General features: G+C 39.4%; 1 protein-coding gene across 1 annotated transcript in view; it reads left to right on the top strand.

Moving 5' to 3' along the window:
• LOC129766963 (uncharacterized) overlaps positions 1–11,256 on the top strand; it is an 88,016-nt gene extending 76,760 nt beyond the window's left edge. The window contains 3 exon segments of the mRNA XM_055767560.1: positions 9,478–9,627; positions 9,690–10,288; positions 10,350–11,256. Of these exon segments, the coding sequence (XP_055623535.1) occupies positions 9,478–9,627; positions 9,690–10,288; positions 10,350–11,170 (1,570 nt within the window). The 3' untranslated portion in view covers positions 11,171–11,256.
• The last annotated feature ends 3,394 nt before the right edge of the window (positions 11,257–14,650 follow it).

Below are 14,650 nucleotides of genomic sequence, written 5' to 3'. Positions count from 1 at the left end.
TCCGATCCCGGAGCAGAATTGTTACATGAAAGGAGAGCAAGAGAGAATTCTACCATCGAAAACTCGGAATCAAGATCGCACCTATCTTGTGGTATATCTCGAACAATTTTTTGCACAGGAGCGGAATCGGGACAAACCTTCCGTGCAAAATTGAAAATCCATCGATGTGAATATTCTTCGCTTTCATTCGTTGAAGAGCGATTTCTCATGTTTCGAGCCACTTTCCATAATTTTTTCATTGACGTTTCTCGTGACAAACCTCCCACGAAATTTCGCCAATAAGCACGTTTTTTCCCTTTGATCAAGTTTTTAAATTGATTTTCAAGGTCCAAATACGTTTGAAAATTCTCAATGGTTCCACGTTTCCGAAAAGCTTTAAATGCGTTCGATTTATCCTGATAAAGCTTGGAACATTGGCTATCCCATCATGGATTGGGAGGCCTTTGACGAAAAGTGGAGCCTGGGATGGGTTTCGTTTGAGCGCGAACCGCGCTGTCATATATCAAACGAGAAAGGAAGTTATACTCCTCCAATGGAGGTAAACCATCTCTGGAATTGATGGCCAGAGCAATCGCGTCCGCATATTTTTTCCAGTCAATGTGTCTTGTGAGGTCATATGCCATGTTTATAGATTCAGAAGAATTCGAACCAATGGTGATGGAAATTTTGATTGGCAAGTGGTCACTGCCGTTGGGGTCCTGGATTACATTCCACTTGCAATCTAACGATAGTGAATTCGAGCAAAGCGAGAGGTCAAGAGCACTTGGGTTAGCAGGAGGTTTAGGTACACGTGTTGTTTCCCCAGTGTTCAAAACGGTCATATTGAAGCTGTTACAAAGGTCATATATCAACGATGAACGATTGTCGTCGTACTGTTCCCCCCAGGCAGTTCCGTGAGAGTTGAAGTCTCCCAAGATCAATCGTGGCTCAGGAAGGAGTGAGCACATGTCAACAAGTTGCTTGCGGCTAACCGCAGCTCTCGGAGGCCAATACAAGCTAACAATACAGAGGTCTTTGCCTCTGATGTTTGCATGACAAGCAACAGCTTCGATCCCTCCAATAGGTGGAAGGTCAATTCGAAAAAATGAGTGGCACTTATTGATACCCAATAGTACCCCTCCGTATCTGTCATCGCGGTCCAAGCGTATTATATTAAAATCGTGGAAAGAGAGATCATCTCGCGAAGAAAGCCAAGTTTCGGACAGAGCAAAAACATCACAATTGAACTTATGAATTAAAAATTTGAATGTATCCAATTTAGGGACAAGACTACGACAATTCCACTGTAAAACAGTGATATCTCCGACCTCTCTATTTAAATTAGACATCAAGAGAGATAATCATTGCAAGGAGGGGCCATGTTTGCATCAATTGTTGCAAAATTATCTTTAATACTGGAAGCATTGAAATGACAATGGTTCTGATGGAGTCGGAAACATTAAAACACTTGAAGATTTGGTCCAAAAGATCAGACAACTTTATAAATCCCGATTGGGAAGTTGAACTGGACAGAAAAACAGGGACAGTTGGGGTTTTTGATGTCCCCTCGAGTGCTGGGCCATTCGAAGGTGAATTATTCCCACGAAAACCAGGAGGAACCTGATTTTGCTTGTCCGCTGCACTTGATTTTTTAGGCATGCTAACAGGGGGTATCACCGGAGGGGCTTGTCCTTGAATTTTGGGAGTGGTCAAATTTTTGCGCCGGAGATTCCCTTGGAAAATGAACGGTGTGCCCCCGTTAGCTGTGTCCGCTTCTATTTCGTCAACGGGCAACGTGGCGAAGACATTTTGTGTGTTGATTGGTTGTTGTTGTTGGGCCAGTGGAGAAGCGCCCTTTAAAATATCCGCAAAAGTGCGTTTCGAGCGTTCCTTCAAAGAGCGCTTCTGTTTATCCCAGCGACTCTTGTAAGTTTCACAAACTGAGAGCTCGTGTGGGGATCCCCCGCAATAAGGACATTTATGTTCAGTCGCACTGCAGGATTTCCCCTCATGTTGCTCTCCGCAAGTAGCACAGCGCTCCTTGTTGGCACAATAATCTGAAGTGTGACCAACTGACTTGCATTTTTGGCAAGTCATGGGCTTTGGCACGAAGAGTCGCACAGGCAATCTCAATTTGCCCACCATGACGTAGTCAGGTAGAGCGGAACCAGCAAAAGTTACTCGAAACGAGTCTGACGGCGTGAATTTAGTTTTTCCCTCTTCTTGGGATACTTTTCCTAGTTGGCGGCTGTCCAAAATTTTAACACCCACCAACGGGAGTCTTTTAAATTTACCAACTCCTTCTTTTATCATTTCTCACGTCAGGCCGGTTTCAGTTACCACCCCCGAGATTTCTACGTCATGGGAGGGCACGTAGACGCGATACTCTAGGGAGAATCTCTCGTCGATCACAATTGCATTCGCGTGTTTCCGATCCCTCACGAAAACACGCAGTTTGTTCGGTCTAACCTTAGAGATTTCGACCACGGAGGAATATAATCTTGCCAGATCTTTCGAAACCTGATTGATATTAATTGACTTTCCTTTTGGTTTAGGCAGGAAAAAAAACAACCCATGGACCAGCTCCAAGTGCATCGTCTGGATAGACCTTGACACGAGGAGAGGAAACAACTGAGGGGGAGGACGAGGTCGATTGTTGAACGGGAGCGGGATCAGTAGGGCTGGGAGGCAAGTTCGGTAGTAGAGCGGAAGCGTGAGCGGGAGATTGAGGGGGTGAAGAGGAAAAGTTTGCCAATTTTCTTGAGGGGGGCTTGTTAAGGTAGATTACCTCTTTCTCTGAAGAGCCATCTTCTGAGGGGGGAACGCGTTTAAGCGACTTCCCAGCCCCCGTTGTAGATAGTGAGGTGGAAACAGTTGTTTCAATCTCCATGTCAACATGACCTTCTGCCATTACGGCAGATATAAAATAATATAATTTTTATTTTTTTTTTGTATTTCTAAACCTAATATATATTATACCTAAATCGCACACCAATGCGAATGAAATGAAACGGTGTCCCAATCGAACCGCGTGGCAATCGCTCGGCACAGATGCAACGGTATATCGCACCACAACACGATGATGGAATCGATGACGATGCTAAAGCACACACAGTGATGATACGGCACACGCACCGCGTCCGCCGTGGAGGACTTCTTCCTCACGCTGGTAGTGATTGCTGCTCTCCTCACTCGCGCAATAAAGAGAACCCCGTTAGGGCGAAATAACTTCACCAGCCACGAACCGATAACGGTATAATCTCCTCTCTATAATAGACGCGAACAAATTTGCGACCGATGTCTTCGGACTGCGCGAGCTGAATGAGTTCCGAAACAATGTAAGCTATGAAAAACAATTATAATCAATAATCACGAAAACTCTGGTTTCTCCAAGTATAATATTTTCCAAACATTAGCTAATTGGTTTCAATTTGATATATCGATCATCTAAGTAGTACAAAAGTAGTACAAAAGTTATGAATTATTGAAAAAGGTCATTTTTGAAAAAAAAAAAAGAGGGAAAGGCTGATTTTTCGGATCACCATTAAATAGAAATGGCCACCATGATGAAAAAAATAAAAAAATCGGTTTTAATATTTTACGATGGGTAATAAAACTACCAATTTCCATGAAAAAAATCTGACAATCATTATATCGGTTTGGCATGGAATTCAATTTTGTGGCTATTTACACATGAAACTTTGATGAATCTATATATATATATATATATATATATATATATATATATATATATATATATATATATATATATATATATATATATATATATATATATATATATAAATGGATTTCTGTCTGTCTGACTCTTATGGAATCGGAAACTACTGAACCGATCAACATGAAAATTAGTATGTAGGGGTTTTTTAGCCCGGGGAAGGTTTTCGTGATAGTTTGAGACCCCTCCCCCCTCTCTTAAGGGGGGCTGCCATACAAATGAAACACACATTTCTACATTACTTCGGGAATTAATCGAGTAACTGAAACTAAATAAGGCATATTGAGGTTTTAGGGTGCAATAAATGTTTCTATGGTGGTTAGATTCTCCACCCCACTCTCTAAGGGGGTGCTGCCATACAGATGAAACACAAATTTCTGCATTACTCGAGAATTAATCAAGCAAACGAAACCAAATTTGGCATGTAGAGGTTTTAGGATGCAATAAGTATTTCTATGGTGGTTAGACACTCCTCCCGCTCTCTAAGGATGGGCTGTCATACAAATGAAACACAAATTTCTGCATAACTCGAAAGCTAATCAAGCACAATTTGGGATGTGAGGGTTTCTGGGTATGATAAATGTTTCTATAATGGTATGACAACCTCCCTCCTCTGGAATAGAGATGGGGTCCCATAAAAATATTACACATATTTCAACCAAAAATATTCCAGCCAAACATGACAATTGAAAATTTTCGGAAAACTCTGAAGAAAAAAGGGAAAATTCGGAAAATTAAATTCTCATATGTTCTACAATCACATAGTTACAAGCGTTGTTAGTCCATTTGATGTTTGCGCTAGCGAAATTGAACTTTGTTCGAAACTGGAAATGTATTTTAATGTGATGAAACGCACTCCTACATCTTCTTCTATCTATACCAAAAAAAAGGATCGCCAGATTTGTTAATAAGAGCAGAACTCGAGTAAGGAATTGTCCGATTTAGGGCTGTTTTTATTCTATCATATTTTATTCCATGCAACGGAGAAACATTTACAAGTGGTTGAAAAATCTTGAACGAGAATAGTGTCTGAAAATAATCTCATATTATAATGATGAGTTTTGTTAGAAATACTAGGAATTTTATAGTAAAAAGTAAATTCAACGGGGACGAATAGAAGATCAATCAATGAACACTTCTGCGATTGGACCCATGAACTTTCTCATAGTAAACAACGTGAATGTTTGAAGGTATTGATAACAAAAAACAAATTTTGGGAAGGACGAAGTTTGCCGGATCAGCTAGTTATCTATATATATATAAAAATGGATTTTTGTCTGTCTGTCTGATTCTTATAGACTCGGAAACTACTGAACCGATCAACATGAAAATTGATATGTAAGGGTTTTTGGGGCCAGGGAAGGTTTTCGTGATAGCTTGAGACCCCTCCCCCCTCTCTAAGGGGGGGCTGCCATACAAACGAAACACAAACTTCTGCATAACTCGAGAACTAATCAAGCACAATTTGGGATGTGAGGGGTTTTGGGTATGAGTTATGTTTCTATGATTGTATGACACCCCTCCCTCCTCTGGAATGGAGAGGGGGTGCCATCAAAATTTTACACATATTTCAACCAAAAATATTCCAACCAAACATGACAATTGAAAATTTTCAGAAAACTCGGAAGGAAAAAGGGACAAAATTCGGAAAATAGATTCCCATATATTCTACAATTACATTACAGCGAGAAGTTCTGTTAGTCCATTTGATGTTTGCGCTAGCGAAATTTATCTTTGTTCGAAACAGGAAATGGACGGTAATTTCACTACTCTGCTGAGTGTCTTAGCGCTTTGTGATCTGCAAGCGCGCCACGAGAGAGACTCGATATTGTACGTTTTGGCACAATCGGCAAGTGAGGCTCGATGTTGTACGTGAAAGGGTTAATGTGATGAAACGCACTCCTATATCTTCTTCTATCTATACCAATAAAAAAGTATCGCCGAATGTGTTGATAAGAGCAGAACTCGAGGAAGGAATTGTCCGATTTAGGGCTGTGTTTATTCTATCATATTTTCTGTATAAAACATTTATTCCATGTAACGGAGAAACATGTTATTTTTCAAGTGGTTGAAAAATCATGAACGATAATTGTGCCTGAAAATAATCTGATATTATAATGATGAGTTTTGTTAGAAATACAAATCGGACTCGATTATCCGGGATTCGATTATCCGGAATTTTAGACTCGATTATCCGGATTATCCGATTATTGATTTTCGGAAATTTTGAATAATTTGTATAGTAATTCTATATTGAATAGCTAATATGGGTATCAAAAGAAAGGGATTGACTAGTAGAACACATTTATTTATGAAAAATGCAAATCCAAGATGGCAGCCACTCAAAATGGCGGATTACATATTTTCTCAGAACCCCATCAATATGGGTATCAAATAAAAAAGGCTTGACTAGTAGAACATAGTTATTCATGAAAAATGCCCAAAAATGTATCAAAAGAAAGTTCTCGACTAGTAGAACATAGCAGATAATGAAAAATCCAATTTCTAGATGGCCGCAGTCCCCAAACAACTAATTACTTTTTGAATGGTTTCATTCAACTTGACCTGTTTATATGTACGTTTGAATGTTTGTTGGGTTGTCCCACATTAATAGAAGATTGACCCCGTTCTTGTTGACTGATTGATCTGAAATTTGGAACATACATTTAATTCTACTGTCATTATAAAACTGCGTATTCCATGATCTTGAAAAATTCCATTTGGCCGCCGCAAAAAATGCCTGAATGGCTTGATTTTGAGGATACACTACACTATGAACAACATAAATTTCGAGAAGATCGCCGCCACAAAATAGTCGACTATATATTTTTTTGCAATCTCTTCAATATTGGTATCAATTGAAATGATTTGACTAATAGAATACAGTACAGGTCGGACTCGATTATATGTGATTCGATTATATACAATGCTTTTTTTTTATTCCATTTATTTATTTAAGGCTCATTAGCATTTTAGCTGTAACAGAGCCGAATTTTAATCGTGTACATGTCACATGGTTATCATATCTATAATTAGCACATTACACAGCTGCCATTCGCCAGTATTTCTTCTATACCATTACATATGGTACATGCACACAGTAGCCATTTAGGCGTAAGAGTATTCTTTCTGTTCTTCCGTTATCCAGTTGGACCACCGGACAGCGGAGACAGTTGATTGATCATTGTTGAGTTATTTATAGAACAGCAGCCCGATGTGTCTTGCAGAGCAGAGCAGTTGTATGGATGAATCGATCTTATTTCGACCGTGGATCGATCTCCATCGCTGATGATTGTTGCGTGGACGTAGTAATTCATGAACAACACAAAGATGGTCAATTGAGGGCCCTGAGTTTTGAACTCACGATCGATCGCTTACTAAGCGAACGCGCAACCAATGTGGCTACGGAGACCCCCTTATATACAATGTTGGACTCGATTATATTCAGTTTGTAAAAAACTTTTTTTTTATATATTTCTAATATGGCTTATTTCATGAAGAAACCTTTCAACGTTAAGGTGAAGTTTAAGTGGCTATTACATGTACAGTGGGGTAAAAATCGTGATTTTTGAAGATTTTGCTTGAATTTTCACCAGGAATTGTTTATATCGATATTGCAGCCAAATTAAGAAAGATAGAAGTTGTGCGTCGAAGAACAAATTGTGGAGCGGTCAAAGAACTTAATTTCAATTGATAGAAACAATATAGTTCAATATAAATTTTCAGGATAAAATTAATAATGACACATTAAAAATTATTAACTTTTAAGTGTTTCACTTCCAAAATGTTATTAAAATTCACTAATTATTGTTCCACTACTATATCCTGTACTAAATTTTCTCATATTTCAAATGAAAGTATCAGAATCGTCTTCCGTAGCGTACTTTTTAATATAGAGCCAGTTTGAAGCAACAGAGTCCGATACAAAATAAAAGTTCTGTAACTCTGTCATTGTTGAAATTCGAACATATGCGTAGGAGAATTTTTTCATCAAATATGATCGTCTATCACCTCCTGAGAGAATCTGGATAATTTTTTTTTTCATGTGATAAAGGTTTTTTCTGACCCCTTAATATGAATCAAAAATCAAATTCCCTTTTTATGTTCTAAAAACGAAAAATACCAGCAAAATAAACAAATAAAGAAACGATTGTCCGGAGGATACAATTATCCGGAGTGAAAAAAAATCAATACTCCGGATAATCGAGTCTGACCTGTACTAGGAATTTTACAGTAAAAGGTAAATTCAATGGGGTCGATTAGAAGATCAATCAATGGACAGTTCTGCGATTGGACCCATGAACTTGCTCATAGTAAGAAAACGTGAATGTTTGAAGGTATTGATAACAAAAAATAAATATTTTGAGCGGGACGAAGTTTGCCGGGTCAGCTAGTTAAATTATAACTATTTGTACTATAGTTAAGTATTATGCATTGGAAGTTGTGGAAATATGTCTCCTATTGAAAAATATTCGCAATATATGTCAAGATTTTACTAATAGTAACTCTCTCCATGTTTTACCCAATTTCACCCCCATAACCTATTTACACCCCCATCGACGGTAAAACAGAAAGTTCCCGCAAATCAGACGATTTTAGGAGGAGTCTTTTGGTATAGTTTCCCGATGACACATTGATTTTGTATCCACTTTCATTATATTATGAGGCTAGGTCGTTTTAGAAATTCAATTGGATCAATAGCCAATTAGTTTGGAAGTTCGTCATAAAAATTTATTTCACTCACAAATCTCAAGTGCACTTTTATATCAGTGAATGGCTAGCTCTGCCCTTATTCAATCTAATATCTCTCAATGGACTATAGCACAGAAGCCCCAGAGCTAAAATGCATCGTTTTGAACAGCCTAAACGATCAGCGAAGCAATAAAAAAAAGAAAAAAATCATAATAGATACCGGTTGAATCCGAGCAAACGGGTTTGCAAAATTCAAGTTTTGCAAAACTGATTTGCAATAATCAAGTTTTACGGTCAGCAACAAAAATGTGATGTTGTATTTGTGAGAAGCAGAAGATTTGCATGGCGTATCCTGCGCAAAACTGTATCGTTTTCTCAAGCCCTCTAATGCATAATGATGTTACTGTTAAGCTGCATTGGCGTGTACATGTCATTACCCCTGACTTTAATCGTCGTCCGATTGTGTATAACCCCATTATCATTATAATTTCATATTCTATATGTAAAATATTGAGTTTGAAGCATTATCCAAAAGCGAACGTAAAATGATCCGGCATCGCCAACCCAAGCTAACAAAACGCGAAACGTAATGCCCAAACTCTCTTCATTACCATTGGCCTGCCAGTTCCACCGCTAGTCGGTTGACCATCATACATGTGAATTTAAAAATGAAAATGCAAATTCAAATTTTTACCTGGGCCACTCGTTCGTGTGCTTCACCTTCGGTATCTATCTAACAGTGACTGATTAAGTTTTGATCAGTAGAGGACCAATCCAACTGTCCCGCGCCACGCCCACCTGTTGCATTAGAGCCGCTGGGAAGTGGCCCGAAGTGACAATAAGACAATAAATTCCCACAAAGTGAACGGACGAATGGCACAAAATCGCACCGTCACTGTTTTTACCATTCGTTCTCGAACGCTTGCCGCTCGTCGTCCAGTTTGAAAAATTTTAATGCACCTAAAATTCCAACCCGCGCATCATTCATAGTTTAATCAAGTGACACGGTGCCGGTTTCAGTCGTGTGGCTGCAGCCTAACCAGCACGAGTTGTCGAACAGCTTGCTGAACAAGAGATAGAGAGCCCCCTTCCTGCAAAATGAACTTGAAAGACTTTGAGACGCATAACTCGCCACTGAAGGATTTTTATCGAGGAAAAATTGTTTTTCTGACGGGTGGAACGGGATTTCTTGGAAAGTTGTACATCGAGAAATTGATTCGGTAAGTTGCGCTAAGGATATGTAGTAAGTAGGGTCAAGGTCAGAAACCCTTCTTTTTCACAGTTGTAAAGTTGCCGAAATCTTGCTGCTATCGAGGGCGAAGAAAGGGAAAACACCCAGCGAAAGACTGACCACGATCCTCGGGTCGGAGCCGATCTTCCAAAGCTATCAGGAAAATCCAGAGCACTATTTGGAGAGAATCAAAATCATTGATGGTGACATTAGCAAGCAGCAGTTGGCAATCAGCAACGATGACATGTCCTACATCATCCACAATGCGAACATCTTCCTCCACGCGGCGGCTGACGTGAGATTCGACGAGAATCTGAAAGAATCCGTGGAGACGAACGTCCGAGGCACGAGTGAGATATTGAAAATCGCCGAACAATCGAAAGCGCTGGAGATTTTCATATACGTCTCAACGGCGTTCTCACATTGCAACAGGGACAAAATCGAGGAAAAGTTCTATCGACCCCTCATCGATCCATACTTGCTTATAGAACTGGTCGAGAATGAGAAGGACATGGATAATTTTGAGGTGATGAGCCGGAAAATCATCGAACCATGGCCCAACACGTACGCATTCACGAAATCTTTGGCGGAGGAAGTACTTCGCCGATTTACGGACAAAGTACCCATAGCAATGATTCGGCCGTCAATCGGTGAGTTGCTATCTCAGGTTTTGCCAAAACCTGTTTTTAATATTTCATTCCTCCGTTTTAGTCACAACCACCTACAACGATCCAATTCCCGGCTGGACGGATAACATATACGGCTTCAACGGAGTGGTCGTCGGAGCCGCAACCGGAGCGCTGCGGATCTTTCACATCAACAACGAATTCCGGGCGGACATCATTCCGGCGGATATTGTCACCAACGCAACACTAGCCGTGGGATGGTACGCAGCCCAGCATCGAAACGAGATGAACATCATCAACTGCACGGTAGCGGACAATCCAGTCTCCTGGGGAATGGTTCGTGAGGAGCAGATGAAGTGGAAAAGCAAGGTTCCATTTCTGAACGCACTCTGGGTGCCAACGTACAACACAACAAAATACTACGCCGTGTCGGAGTTTTTGAAGATCTTCTACCACGTAATTCCGGCAATTTTCTTCGATTTGGCTCTGAAGCTAAACAGCCAGAAACCAAGGGTGCTTAAACTGTACCGCAAGGTGCACAAGTTCTCCGAAGTGCTCAGCTTCTTCACCAACAACGAATGGAACTTCCGCAATGAGCAGTTCCACAAGGTGCTGGCACAGATGTCGGAGGAAGATCAGAAACTGTTCCCGTGCGATGTGACGAAGATCGACTGGAAAGAGTTTCTAGCGAACAATTTGATTGGCCTGCGCACGTATGTCATGAAAGAGAAGCTGGACAACCTGGAGGAGGCCAAGAAGAAATTTCATCGACAACGGATGGCGCATACGGTTTTCCTAGCGATTTTCTATGCGGCGATGGCGTTCATGGTCTACAAGTTGCTGGAAACTTCTGGCGCGACAGACTCGATCGGAAGACTGCTTGATGTGGGCAGCTGGCAGCAATAGTGATGTTTTGTGGTTTTGATTGTATAAGTAAGTTTTTGTGGCACTACTAGTTTGGTGGAAATATTAAAAACTTTGCAAAACGGCAATCGATACATTCTGTTGGAAGGCACCGAATCATGGTAAAATAACCGTTTGTCTGCTCGTCTTGAAAACCTGTTTTGAAATATGTTATAGATAGCTCAGGAGCATCGTGAAGATGATGTTGTAAACCCGGTAGTTTTCATCAGACCGACAGAAAAAAATATTTTTATTGTTTCAGTGACATTCAGAAAAAAAAATCAGAATGATTGAACCATGAGGCGTATCTTTGTTCTAGACTATTTTATCATATGTGAAATATTATAAGTCGCACGGGTAAAAATAGCCTTATGATTTAGTATGAGAAAATTGTTTTCACTGACTTCACATCACTTGAACACGACTATATTGATGTGAGTATTAATGAACATATGGATAACTTAGGTTGTTTTTTGAGATACATAATTTGCGTATGTAGGCAGGGGAAATCAGGGTAAAACCGACACGCTCTGACTTTTACAGCTACAAGTTATTTTTTTTTGAAAATTTTCCGATGTCCTTTGTACACAATTGCCATTTCTTACTTTTCGATTCACCCTACAGTTGCTGAAGTTGCATTTCGGTCTAACCAAATTTTGTTGTGGAATTAAGGTATTTTAGCGGAATTCTTTTGTAAAATACGATACTTTTTGTGAGCCTAATTCATTTTAGATCATTGTTCAGTGTATTCTGTAAGATAACGGGTGGTTTGGTTGCTTATCGGTGCTCACCACGTCTCCGGTGGCGCTTTCCCAAGAAGGGATCAAAACTGTCGTGTTGACTTCCGATCAGGAGAAGGAGGTTATCGTTTACCTACGTCACCTTAAGAACCGTTTTTATGACCTTTATATTACCGATATCTGTCGTCTGGCCGTCTCCAATTGTCCACAAAAAACAGATTGAAACACCCTTTCAAAAAAAGAATTGTTGACTGAGATTTCTAGACCGGAATCCGAACCATTCGTTCCGCAAACCTATATCAGCCGCGAGAGCTATGGGGTTCAACAAGTCTACAGTGAAAAGCTGTTGTTTGCGGTCGGAATACTTTAATTCGTTTGTTTTTTTTCATTATTCAAATAACATATCATTTGAAACTATCTACATTTCACCTCTTTCACCCCAGAATATTTTTACTTTTTATTATATCATTATTTGTTTATCTATCTTTTAACAATAAAAAAAAATTGAACGGAAAAAAAAATTCATAATTAGAATAGTTGAAAGCTTTTTGAAGTAAGGGGGTTAAAAAAATTTGTGCCATGGTGTACATGCTTCTAGCCCTTCTGGTTATACAGTGATAGACATTCGTTTAGCCGCACTTGAAAAAAAAACTTGAAACACTTACAAAACAACTAGGAATGTTATTTTTATCGGGATACTTATTTGCTGTAGTGGTAGTATATTTAAGTCACTTTTATCGAAAGGACGTGCGTCACAATCACACACACAAGGCGGCATCGGTGGATATAAACATTCTAACGTCGTTTTTACCTGAGAAATACGCTTAGCCGCAGGGCATAAAAATTAGGTTTTCGCATAATCACCAAGCCTTTATCTGTGTTTTTTGAAAAAATACTTGGGAATGTTCAATTTACAAGATAAATATTAGATGTGCAACGTAAGAAGTTGGTCAGATTAGCGATTTACGTAGAATTTAAAGGAATGGTATTCTATTGACGGAGGAGGGGCGGAAAATAATAAACATATTCAGTGAACAAAAGTTGTCTAATCGCTCGATCGTAACAAAAATTGGTTTATCTGAGAAAGTGGTACGGAATTTCTTGCAATAGTGCCAGAAATATAGGATATAACGACCAACAAATAGGAACACCAAAGTTACTTTGCATCTTAAAGGTCGAATAAGACACGAAGCAACCAGGAAACGATGTCCTGCATTAACAAGTTCGTCGCCCAACGCGACGTTTTTGAGTTTCTTGCAGGGCCCAACTTGCGAATAAATTATTAAATGAATATCAAACTTAGTTTGTAGATAACTTTTACATGATCTAGCAATGTTTGTTTTCAATTGAAAACGAATTGATGACAATAACACATGTCAAAGTCATATTCTAGGGGTCTTGCAAAAAACTGCAGTACAAACCATCCGTACTATAAATTAATAAAAAGTATAGTATAAACAGTATAATATTATGGTTATGATTTTATTATTTTTCTTCATATCTTATAGTTACATTCGGGTGCCTATTCTATCAAATTCCTTCTAAAAATCCTATTCAATTTGAACGAGGAAAGTGTCACCCATATGTGGGTGACGGGGCGTCGAAAGTGTTAAGGTAGAATCGGTTGTTCCAGTAACGAAGAGGCATATTGCGCGCATCTTGAAAAAGTCACCAAACATCATGTGGAAGAAACCTCAAGGGAAGCCGAAACTGACCGCCACCCATAAGCAGAACCATCTCATTTTCGCCCGGCAATACATGGAATGGAAACTAAAATGGAGAAATGTTGTATTTTCCGGCGAAAAATGTTCAATTTGGATGGTCCGGACTGTTACAGTTGCTATTGGTACTATTTAAGTCAACGGCATGTCGTGAGATCGAAGCGAAACTTTGGGGGCGGAAGTTTGACAGTGTGGGGAGCCATTTCCTATCACAGCAAGCTTCTAATTTGTTTCATTTTCACCCGAATGAACTCCGAAAAGTATCTACAATTACTGAAGGACGTTTTGATGGCCATATTGAGAATAGCGCTACCGAGGATGTCGTTTTTTCAGCAGGATTATGCATAGATTCACGTTTCCAAGCAATCGATGGCATGGTTTGCCGAGAAGGACATTCCGCTTCTTGAATGACCTGCTGGTAGTCGATTGTAATCCCATAGAGAACCTATGGAGAATCTTGGCCGAGATGGTCTATGCAAACGGATGACAATTTGACAACATTTCCAGTCTCAAGGCAGTAATTCAGGAATATTGGGCTATAATCAATACGACAACACTTTAAAAGCTGTCTGACTCGATGCCAAATCGAGTTTTCAAAGTGATCCGAAATGGAGGTGGACATAATAAATATTAGCTACCGATTGAACTCGAAATTTGCCGCACAAATTTTCTTTTTTTGAAATTTTAGGATGCGGCTAAACGAATGTCCACCCTGATTCCGCATATTTGAATTACTTAGAAAACAAAAAGTGAATTTATACTTTTTTTAGAATGAAATCGATGAAAATAAACAATAATCGTCTTTTATGAGCAAAACTGTACATAGAATTGACTTATTTTTAAAAATATTGAGGAAAAATAGGGTGCGGCCAAACGAATGTCTACCACTGTATGACACAAAAAATCGAACAGATTGTGAATCTCAGAATCTAGGACGATACCAAGGTCCTTGATAATCATAACGCGGTTCAATGGGATATTGCGTATTTTATACGAAAATGTAACAGGCAATCGTTTCCGCG

This window comes from Toxorhynchites rutilus, chromosome 2 (genome assembly GCF_029784135.1).
Source record: "Toxorhynchites rutilus septentrionalis strain SRP chromosome 2, ASM2978413v1, whole genome shotgun sequence".
NCBI classification, from domain to species: domain Eukaryota; kingdom Metazoa; phylum Arthropoda; class Insecta; order Diptera; family Culicidae; genus Toxorhynchites; species Toxorhynchites rutilus.
This window is presented reverse-complemented; position numbering and strand designations above follow the sequence as displayed.